Below are 12,102 nucleotides of genomic sequence, written 5' to 3'. Positions count from 1 at the left end.
TCTCACAGCAGGGCTCGCAGCACTCTGCGTCTCTGATGTTTGGGGTCCTTAGAGTAACCGCAGGTCAGAAAACATGTCACCCGGATCGTTGCACTTCCTCTGACACACACAGGACGTTATCCACTGCATCTTCCACTGTGTTTTGGAGCCTCCTTTGCAGGTGAAGTTGACCTTGATCATGCGTGACTTGTTGGGGACACAGCAGCGCTTGTCTGTACACACACCACAGTATGTGGGCTTAAACTTTTTGTTGCTGGTACAGCCAGAGAGAGTCAACTTTTCTGCTTTCTTTGCCTGGAATTTGGGTCGGCACGTCTTTCCCTTTGGCACCTAGAAGTGGGAATAGCAATTGGTGTCTTTCTTTTTAAGAGTTGGAGAAAAAAAATTAAATGAAAATATTAAAGATTTAGACAGATTAAAGCTGAAGATGCCACCTTAACACTCCTGAGCACGCTTTTCTCACACGGTCGCAGCAAGCACAGGCGGCGGTCTTTCCTCATCTCACACTTGCTGTTATCGTTGTTGACGCGTACAGAGATGCCCAGGCCGCAGGTCTTGGAACAGGGACTCCAGTGGGTGGTCTGGATTAGGCAGTTCTTCTTCCAGGCTAAAGGAGGATCCCTGTAACCTTTCAGTGTTACAGTTAAAGGGTACTGTGTCAAGCAAAGCACAGATCAGAATCATTCTAACAAGCTGCTGTGTCTCCATCAGAGATGGGGAGTAACGCATTAAAAGTAATGCATTACTGTAATCTGATTACTTTTCAAGTAACAAGTAAAGTAAGGGATTACTATTCCAAAAAAGTTATTTGATTACTGTTACTTTACCATAAGCATGCTGCGTTACTAAACCGTGAGTTTGTTTGTTTGATTCTGTAAAAAGTGACATAAACATTAGCGTCCGCTGTACACTACGTGGGAAGAAAACTTCTTTTTACAGTGAAAAACTAAACTTCAAATTATTTATTTTTTGCGCTGTTTTTCTTGCATCTATTTGAAAGAGAGAGTAAACACAAAAATTATTTTATTTTAAATGCTGGAATATGCAGAACATAGGTTTAAATGTTAAACAAATTTCTTCAACTCAGAGAATGTTGCATATAATTTAATTTTTGCTTAATGCAATGTGCATAAAGTTAAAAGATTAAAACTAATAAAACAAGTTTTAAAAAGAGACTTTTTGAGTTGATTCAATTTCATATGATGGGTTATGCAGAAAAAAATAGAAGTGGGCTGAAAGGTCTATTGCGTTATTACGTATGTATCATGTTTTTAAAAAGTAAATAATAAAGTAATAAAGTAGCTAATTACTTTTGAAAATAAGTAATCTGTAAAGTAACAGAATTACTTGGTTGGAGAAGTAATCAGTAATTAGTAACAAATTACTATTTTCAAGTAACTTGACCAGTACTAGTTGTGATTAGGTGCTATAGAGCCTTATGGGAGCGGTATGGGATTTTGATAGAATTCATTATGATATGAAATTGCTGCTACATAGAAAAGGACAAAAAAAAAAATAAAAGTTCTGTGTAGAAATGTAACACAAAAGAATCTGAAACACTGTAAACTTACCAGCTCACTATACAAACTCAGCTACATGTAAAAGAAGACCTATCTTTGCATATCATTATTATTGAGGAGCAGAAATATGTGGAGTCACTCTAAACATGTCCGGTGAGGACTCTGTGGAGAGCTACAGGGCAGAGCCCAGATTTTTGGCACTGCGCTCCTAGCCTGGAGCCATCCGCTAGCACCAACACTTCTCGAACCACAACCAGATCAGACCCACAAACGCCAAAATAAAAGCTTCTTTTGTTATTAGATCACCCTCAGAACTTTCCCCTCTCGTTAGTACATTTTTGTGACTATAGCGTCATGCTCGTTTGCACCACTTAGTAAGCTTGTCGTGTCCTTTCTTGACATTTTTAATCAAAATGAAAACGTTTCAGCCAAATCGCAACGTTGGGACAGGGACGATGAGTTTTTACTGGGTGGGAAAGTGCATTGTTTTTTTCACAGTGGCAAATCACTATATGTGACTCAGATAGATCATGTGATAGATCTGGTTCAGCTACATGCCACGTCAGTTAAATAAGCTTTGCAGTACATCAAAGTGGCATTTTTATGGCTTTTAATAAAAACCAACTTGTCTCTCTTTCTTCTCCTCTAACTGGAATCATATGTGTCAGACAGTTTAACCACAGGCAGTCACACCTCACACTGACAGTACTGAGTAATGAGGCTCCCCCTTCCCTTCCAGCTACCTAACTTGGACAGCAATTAGCATTCCAGGCCAGACAGCCTGGCCCTTCTCCATGAATTCAGTCTCTAAACACACACCTGACATGTAGGTAGTGTCCTGCTGGTGCTTGTTTGGGCTCTGGCCACTGCGAAGGCCAGCTGGCGTGTTGCTGATCAGTGGTGCAGAGCCTAAGAGACCAGCAGGCTTCTGGATGAAAGCAGGGGTACAGCCGATAGCTCCAGCGATGCATGTACACTTGTAGAGGGGGCTGGACTGGAAGGCTTCTCCATTCTCATAGTGGACCCCATTCAGGTCACAGCCTACCGCCATCATGTCTGAAGGAATGAGAAGAAACATGCTGGTGCAAATCTCAAACTATGGTGGATCTTAAGACTGTAATGCAAATTAATATATTTTTTGTTTGTTTGGGGGGGTTTTGTAAACCAAGAATTTTACTGTGCCTTTTTCCCCACAAGCATGCAAAATATGAGATTTGAGTGCAAATTATCTTTTTAAAAATGGCATACTCCTTTATGCTGGCATTGATTCCCAGCCTAGCACCCAATTTGCACATTTGGAATGATGACATGGAATGTAAAAACATGTTTTTGCAGGACACAAAAACCAGCAGTTTTTGACTCACGTAGGCGGAATTGTTGATTGGCGTTTAAGTTTCCCACTGAGGTTTGTAAAAGCCCCTTCAGGCTTCTTCACACTTGCACATTTTTTTAAATTGCTTTCCCGTTGAACTGGTTTAGAGCAGCCTCATATGAAGCCACTAAGTGGCTTTATGCAAACACTAATAAAACTCATTTAAACATACAACTTTTATGGTCTTTACAAATGTTGTTCGGCTCATGGTAATTGTGATTTACACTGCTTTAAAATATGCCATTTACAATATATCCATAATTCTGTTACTGTTGCAACACACGTAACCCTGCGACACAGCAGCCCCTGGGGCTGAATCCTCAAATATCCTCTTGAGGCTGAATCCAAAAGTGAGGCGAGCCCCATAGACTGCCGTTTAGAAAAAAAAAAAAAAAACATGTTTATAAGTTGGTACAGAAAGGTGTTTTGGTCTCAGTAGCTAATATTTCCCTTCACAAATTTCCAATAACTAAACTTTTGAACTGTACTAAAGCTTTAAGTGAGAGATGAGGTCAGTTTGATCATGATTATTATAGGCTGTTGTGTGCTATAGACCATTTAGGAAGTCTCTGCTTTAGTTTTTGGAGAGTAAAATTAAAATATAAGTCAAGACTTCAAAATACTAAAACGCTATAGCCATGTCCAGCTTTTACAATCCAGCCAGCATCACACTGTCATAGTTGTAGGAAGTAAAGCAGCATGTACCCCTGTAATCAGAGCTGGACTGGTAATCTGGCACACTGGGCCTATTCCCGGTGGGCCGAAGGGCCGATCTGAAAGGCCGCTGCACACTGGTCGTACAAGCACTGACAGCAGCCCATTCATTCATATTCATTACAAATCTTTTCACAAGCTTGTAAAGGTTTAGTGGTAAAAAGGTGAAGCTGAAAAGCCAAAAGAAAATCTGTGTCAAATTAATCGAAACATTAGCTGTTGGCACCGTGAACAGTAGTACCAGCAACAGGTTGTAACAGGCCTCACAGTCACAGAAGGCTGCTGCTGCGGGCACCAGCTGTGGAGAAGTGAGGAAGATGAAACAAACGTGGTAAGATAATAGATGGAGGGACAGAATAAGTAAGGATTCGAGTAAAATAAGTGGCTGCTTTGACCACGAGTCATTGCTGCAGTGCAACTAAGGAAGCCTGATTAAAACCTGTGTTGGGCCCGTGACTCTTCATTGCAGCCCTGCCTGCAATAAAGTAAAAGACCAGGTCCACTCACATGCACACACTCCAACCTCGTATCTTGGCTTGTCTGCTGAGAAGTCACAGTACATGCCCTTGTGTGGGTCGCACACATCCCTCTCATTGCACGGCTCTCCAATTTGTCGGGCGCAGCTCTTACAGCAGCCACACCCATCCAGGACAGAGCTGACACCAGGGGCACAGTAAGGTCTCTCCCGACACTTGCAGGGCCACTGGCAGAACTGGCGCCTCTCTGTCGTAGCCCGTCCACCCTGAGGAGCTTGCAGCTGCCCATTGTTCTGCGCCCTGCTGAAGCACTGAGGGGAAAACAGCCAGAAGGAGTCAAATTTTTGAATTGGCAGTATTATTTTTATTTTATTATTATGATGGAGATGATACGGGAAATGCACAGTAAAAAAAAAAAAAAAAAAATGCTCCTCGAATTAATGGTTTGTTTTTTTTAAAATAAATTGACAGTTCAAATAATGAAATGTTTACATGTACCAGTAATGTCTATCTGCTTCCTGTCTACATTCACACCCATCTTTCTGGACCCTCCTTGTCCAACCAGGTTTAGTTACTCTGGAAAATGTTAAAGTAGAACTCTTTAGCGTTCAGTGCAGACACCCTAATGGGAGATTAAAGGAACAAAATGCCTTTGCACTTTACTATAGTGCTTTTTACCAGCCAAGGTCAATATTTTGTGTCAGATATTTTTTAGCCCAGCTTGAGGGAGATGAAAGTGAGGAGACAGATGATGCCTCAAAGGTGCTTTTAGTTTTTCCCCTGGACTGGAAAAATGATCTCATTGCCACAGGAGTAGCAACTCCATGATGGGCCCTGGCCCTAGGTCCCTTACTGCCACGTTGTACTAGAGCAAACATAAAATCTCACTCTGTCTTTCATTCTCTCTCTTACACACACACACACACACATATAGCTTATGTACTTTTGGCTGCTTCAAGAGGCATTGCCACAGCAGGTAAGTCCACATGTTTGAATTGGCAGTTTTACGCTGGATGCTCTTCCTTATGCAACAAATAACAACGACAACTGTAACAAAGACAACTGTAATGTCTGTGGAGACACAGATGAGAGAAACAGTCGTCCTGAAAAAGCACACTCATTTCTACAACCCCTCGTTCATTTTCAGTGAACCTGCTTCTGGATACATCACAATTGTATATATGAGAGTATATATGCATATTTTCAACATATAAAATAATCTTTCAGTCATTCACAAAAATACAAACTACTCACTCATCTTTCGGGCCATATCCAAAGTCCTGGCAGTACACTTAGTTTATATTTACAGTATATTTAACACATTTTGCTGTAGGATGAAATGTTTTCAACAGAAAGGTAAATTTACCTCATAGAGGAAAAGTCAGGGAAACTCCAAGTGTCGTAAGGAAGTTTGATGGGAATACAGCTTACATCTGAGTTATTTGAATAAAGTTGTTCTAAAAAGTACAAGTACATGCTTTCTAAATTTCTCTAAAGCTGCTAACAGGATATGACTTTATGGTGCAGTGAGCGCATGCACCCCTTATTTAGAGTGATGCACTTGTAAAAAAAAACATGTCTTTTTGTAAGTGCCACCATCTCCAAACCATATATCATAGCAGGTCTCCCTGCTGTCTTGTGTCCCTTGCCTTTTCTCTCGCTGCTATCTTTGTGTCACAAATTACACTTAACACTCGTCTCCACCCACCCCACTCCACCCTGCTGCTTTTCTCTTCTTCATCTCTCTTGTGTCCATTGCTTTGGATGGTTGACTTCAGGTATTTAAACTCATCTACCTTCACTGTCTGTGTCTAAAAACCACGAGTAAAACCCTAACTGCAGTGGCTGTACTCAGATCCACGTGTTAGCTTTAGCTGAAACTCATTTAGCTACTTAATTTCTGATCATTTTTAATAATTATCAGAAAAGACTGAAATTTGTTCTTTCTCTCTCACTTTCAGGTTTGAGGTTTAGACATGTTTAATCCCCATCATACTTCTACTTTAGCATTGTCATTGTAACTGTGCAGGGACAGTCTGGTTCAGGGGAACTCAGCTCTACCCAGTCTTTCTTGCTTTGTATTTTTCACTGCTAAGTGCAAAACAAAACAAAACAAAAAATCCAAATAGAAACAAAAATATATAAGAAACCTTTCAACAAAGCGTGACAGCCAAAAAATTCAACATCTAACATAGTGACACACTGCACAGAGCTCAGAGCAGTGAGAGGCCAAAATATCTTAGATATTTCAATATATTCCAGTCCTTGAATGTCCATGTTTACCTGATGGTATTTGCTGTGATGAAATCACAGCACCACTTTGGAGCACCACTTGTGCTCCAAATACCCCGGTCTCTTAGAGCTTCCAAGGGTTACTGAGGGTTATGGCAAAAATCTGAAGCCTATCTGCCAGGTTTGCTGAATGAGCTCATTTCATGGTGTGAAAATGAGTCCACAGGAGCTTGAACTGCAAAGGCTTCCCAATTTTGTCATCTTTTCTCACTTCACGCTTCTAAAATAAACCCTACACTAAAGCCAGTAAACTACTAAAGTCTACATTCAAATAATACTATCAAACAGTCAAGTCTGAACTGGGGTGTTTTGGTATTCACTTGCAGTCAGGCATCCCATACAGCTACGTGCTTTCCTCTGGATTTATATATAGCAGTTTCTGAGTGGCATCGAGTGTTGTCTTATCTGCAGTTTGAGGGAAAAAAAGGTGAAAGGGTAGTGCTCTTCTTACCTGTTGAGCAAAGATGAGCAGGAGGGAATGGCAGAGAAGCAGTAGCATCTCTCAAGTGGTCAAGGTTTGTGTGAGCTCCAGGAGACAGATGGGGTGACGAGGGAGCAGGAAGGTGGGATTGAGGGAGGGAGACTGGGTGCTGGAAGAGGGAGAGGAATGGAATGGGGTGGGGAGAGATTGCGAGAGCTGACCTGACTGGGGAAGGCCACAAAGCACCCTTCTGTCCCTCAAACACACCTTTCCCCCCATCTCACTGATCCAGAGGGGAAGTATTTGATGCTGGGTCGCTCCACGGCCTTTACAACCTGCCCACTTCCATAGTCTTAGCCTTAGCCTTACTCACACCTGAATGAAAATATGGGTTAAATCTTTAAACCGTGTGTGATAAGCTACTATTGTACATAACATGTTAACAAACCTAATTTCATGTTTAAAAGTCTTCTCACTTGACACATTCACTCTGTGCTGTTTATTTAATGTGGTGCTGAAGCTGCGTGCTTCACCTAATGTGGACTGACATCTATTTGAGTTCACATTCCATTACTATTTACACTGAGTATAAAGGCGCCACTCATAGCTAACTCTCCACCTACATTCTCGTAAAACCAGCACTCCTTTGAGATTTCATATGGAAACACCAATAATACTTGTATTGCTGCTACTGCGTGCTGTACTACCATGAGTACTGCCAACAATGAGAGGCCAGAATGTCATCAGATGCTTATCAACTTTAAAAACTAGTTGCAATGTAACTATATATATTCTATAACTACAAGTAATCAACATGTTGCTATAAAATCTTGTAGAGATATTAATGGTCTCTTTTAGTGGGGGAAATGATTCCTGAATCCTGTGTTGAATTTTTAGTCTGAAAACAATTTATAACTTTTATGTCATTTTTTTCTTGGTTATTGGCAGATATTCTGTCTCTCTTAATTTAAATGAAACTGCCATGACAATTGGAGACTGTTCATTTCTTTGTAGGTAAACAAACTTCAGTTTGGAGGAGGTCTGGACCCAGCAGTAATCCCATTCAGTAGTCCAATGGCGGCGTTTCATGGCCCAGGCAAGCCTCTTTGTCTTATTCTGACATCTTAGCAATGGCTTTCTTGCTGCAACTCGTCCTGTCAAACCTGCAGCTTGAAGTCTTCTCTTTACAGTTGAAACTAAGACTTGCTTGCCACGACCACTATTAAACTGTGCTTGAAGCTGTTGTCTCAGCTGTCCTGTTGTCTCACAAACCTGTCCTCTGATTCAGTTGTGGCTTTCAATCCAGACCTCTTCCTGTCAGAGTTTGCCCCAGTTTCTGAGTGCCTTTTGATGGTTAAGGAAACTGTACTCACTGACACCTTGACTTTCTTTGCAATTCCCCTGTAGGAAAGATCTACATTTATAAGTGTTATGATGGTCTGTCTCACTTTTGTTGTAAATTGCCTTTTTCATGCCATTTTTGTAGCAACACACTACTTTCTGCAGTACAATACTGTTCAACTGATGCTCACAAGGTTATGGTACCACAATGTGTTCCAACACTGCTTTTATGCAGACAGAGGGGGTTGTAACCAATCCAATAAAGTTGAAACACCTGTAGGAATTTGGTAGAACCAGCTTTTGAGGCTTCATCAACCTCCATTGCTGCAGAACAGCTTTAAATTGGATTTTTTAGTAGTCTGAAGTGGATGAATCTTAATAGTACTGGTGATTCACTAGTGTTTATGTGTAGCACCATGGTGGGACTGGCATTACTAGGGTTATTATCCAAAACCATGGCTAGAGCCTTTCTTCAACTGCATACTTCCATATGCTAATGTTTAGTTCATAAGCCTCTTTACAATATCATGTATGGCTATGTGACATGCTCTGTGAGTATCTGGATATTGTACTTGCAACCATGGGAGGATTATCACGACTAGTACACACTTTGGATACAAACTTTCTACACACCTACGCATTCAAAGTTTCGTAGCACATTACTTTGAGATTATACTCCTTCTGCTATTCTTTTACATTCTGTTCATGCTTTAAAATCACCTACCTAAAGCAGAGTTCATTCTGGTATTCTTTAAAGCAAAGTCATTAACATGAGGCCTTAAATTGTCTTAATAGTCCTCAACCCTGGACCACAGGTGATATCAGAGGGTGCAGCCAGTGTCCCTCTCTGCCGGCTAAGCCACCATCCTGCCTTGAACTTGGAGCCACTAACACAATTCAACTTGCCAACCGGCCAAATGTAATCTATGCTGTCTGTGCTTTCACCATGTTGTAATTCACCCATGTTCATAACACTCAAAAGGAGTAGAGGAATATGTACAAAACAACAGAAAGGCACACACTGGAGAACAAAGTGCTAGGAAGCAGTGAAAAAGGACTTAGTCTAAGTATAGAGTCCGTGTGTGAGTGGCATGAGTGGCAATGGTTTCCAGGGTTGGCAAAGGTCAGCCAATGAGTTTTTGAGCTAATTACCCTCTGAGCACCCTTCCTGTTCACAGTTGCGGCCCCTGCAAACACCCAGGCAGTATTAAAAGGCCAGCAGCAGCTTCTGGTCCAGGTTTATTCTTCCTCAGGGCACAGAGGAAGTGAAGCTGTTGCTGGGCCTTCTTTACCAGTGCGATGGTGTTGTGGGTCCAGGTGAGATCACCTGAGATGTGGGTGCCCAGAAAACTGAAGGTGGAGACAGATTCCACCAGACTGATTGAGGTTGGTTGGTGAGGAAATCTTTGATCCAGGAGCAGGTGGCAGGGGGGATCTGAAGTTGGTCCAGTATGGTGGCCAGGATATCTGGTATTATGATGTTGAACACTGTGTAGTCTTCAGATACTTTAAAATAAAGTTTTAGAGGATCTTAAATTTAGTTGGTGTATTTGGGTCTGGTGGATTTATTTTTGTTGTTGCTGTTGTGGTGTTAATGTGTTGGATCAGCATTGCTGTTCATTCACATTTCTTTAGTTTAGACATGTTCAAGTTGTCATTATCTACCACAGTAATGTAGTTACATTCTTATCAACACCTTCTCACAGTGGAAAAGTGTGAAAAGCTTTTTGATCCAGCAACGTTTTTTATACACCATAAGAGCACTAAAACATGTTAGTTTCCATCATGATTCAGTGATGAATGGTTAACCCTACAATAATTAGAACACACGTACTGTACATATGCATAGATAAAAAAATATTTAGTCATAACATTTGCTGTTTTTGTTTTTCTTTTAGGGCTTTTTTGGTTGTCTTTTTTCCCTCCTGGTCACGAATGATCTGTCTTCGGTTAGTGTTGAGTTTTATTTAAGCCACATGGTAAACAGGCGGATTTTCAAAACCTAAGCATTTCAATTCTGTCACAGTTTGGCATTACAGTTTTTCCTTTCAGGAGCTTTCCAACTTGGCTTCAAATAAACAGAAATTCTGTGAAAAAGCTGTAAATGAATTTTAAGTGGGTTGCTACTTGCCTGTTGACCTTTAAAAGGTGAAATGATATTTTCATTGGCAATCAACATACTTCAACAACACATCATCCAGACACACAAAAACCTGCTTTATACAAAATATCCAAATATCCCTTGGCTGCTTTGTGGGGTGCATGGTAGGAGTTACAGATGGGTTTAAGCTGGGGGTGGGATTACATTGGGGACCAGCTCTGAACTGCTTCTTGTTCAGATACATAATAATAATAATAATAATAATAATAATAATGTATATTTTATTGATCCACATGGGGAAATTACTCTCTCTGGATTTGACCCATTCACTCAGTGAAGCAGTGGGCAGCCACTAAGCAGGCGCACCGGGGAGCAGTGTGTAGGGACGGTACCTTGCTCAGGGGTACCTCAGGGTAGCCGTTCAGTGGATTCGAACCCAGGCCTTGCGATCATGGGGCGACCACTATACCTGATGAGCTATCCCTGCGCTGTACATAGATACAGTAAACACTTACAGTGTGTTTTTATAAATGTACAATCAAATTTCTGTTTCAACATTTGATATATTCTCTTTGTACCATTCTTAATTACCTATAGATGTTAAATAATTAGCATCAATGCTTTCTGATTTTACATACATTTTACATAGAAAACAATGAGAAAATGAGAGAAAGAGCAATGCGGATGGATGAAAGATAGAGAATCAAGACATCCAGAGGATTAGTAAAGAGGACGTGAGGGCGGCTATGAAGAGGGTGATGAATGAAAAGGCAGTTAGTCCAGAAATACCTGTTGAGATATGGAGACTGCCAAACACAACATTGGAAAGTGAGAGGATACCTCAGGAATGGAGAAGACATGTACTGATACGTCCCTTCAAGAACAAGTGTGATGTGCAGAACTGTAGAAACTATGGAGTGCTAAAGTTTAAGAGCCCTACCATGAAGCTGTGGGAAAGAGCTGCTGAAGCTAGGTTATAAAGACAGGTGATGATCAGTGAGTATCAGTATGGTTTCCTGCTGAGAAAGAACACTACTGTTATGTCTGCTTTGAGAGCATTGATAAGTACTGAGAAGGTCAGAAAGAGCTTCACCGTATCTTTGTAGATCAAGAAAAAAGCATACCATGGGGTGCATGAGGAAATCAGAAGTGGCAGAAAATTATGTAAGGGGGGTGGAGAATATTTATGAGGACATCAGGGATCAGCTCTGAGCCCCTTCTTGTTCTTCTTGCAGTGGTGATGGACAGGTTAATAGATAAGGTCAGGCAGGCAGGGATAGGCAGCAGCTGAAAGAGACACTTGAGAGGTGGAGGTATGCTCTGGCGAGAAGAGTAATGAAACAGTAGAGGGTATGATAGATGTTTAGGAATGACAGCGAGACAGATGAAAAGGTGAATACTGAAGTTGGTAGAGTTTAAATATTTGGGGTCGACCATTCAAAGCAGACACAATTAATTAGACACACTGTCCAGACTAACTACAGAAAAGCTCCAGTATTGAAAATATATTGATTCTTTGCACCTTTGTACAGTTACATTTGTTTCCATGTAACCACAAGATGGTGCTGCAATGTGGAATGAGTGGCAGTGCAGGTGGCACAGAAATGAACACTGTTAGAAGCTCTTGAAAAATTTAAGTTGTTTACACCAATTTTTCCTTCTATGAAAATGACAAGTAGCATTTATGTAATAGTACCGGGGTTGTATTTCCTGCTTAGAATTCAATAGGAGGTCTTGTACTGAGTGTCCTCTGGTCTTTTTTGATCGTTTTATGAAACTACTCCTCTATTCTTCCTGAAGTAATCCCTTTGAAAAAGATTTCTTGTACTTCCCACTGACAGTGTAGGGAGCCCCACGCCTAATCA

General features: G+C 41.0%; 1 protein-coding gene across 1 annotated transcript; it reads right to left on the bottom strand.

The window, feature by feature from the left end:
- Window positions 1-16: 16 nt before the first annotated feature.
- Window positions 17-6,959, bottom strand: ccn6 (cellular communication network factor 6). Its single transcript, XM_039599178.1, has 5 exons — window positions 6,826-6,959; window positions 4,114-4,393; window positions 2,334-2,576; window positions 435-628; window positions 17-330 (listed from the first exon to the last, which is right to left on the bottom strand). Exons 1-5 carry the CDS (start codon window positions 6,871-6,873, stop codon window positions 49-51), a joined length of 1,047 nt encoding a protein of 348 aa, XP_039455112.1. The 5' UTR covers window positions 6,874-6,959; the 3' UTR covers window positions 17-48.
- Window positions 6,960-12,102: the final 5,143 nt, after the last annotated feature.

The sequence above is a fragment of the Oreochromis aureus genome, linkage group 15, assembly GCF_013358895.1.
Source record: "Oreochromis aureus strain Israel breed Guangdong linkage group 15, ZZ_aureus, whole genome shotgun sequence".
Classification (NCBI taxonomy): Eukaryota; Metazoa; Chordata; class Actinopteri; order Cichliformes; family Cichlidae; genus Oreochromis; species Oreochromis aureus.
Note: the sequence above shows the minus strand (reverse complement) of the source record. Positions and strands in the feature narration are given on the sequence as shown.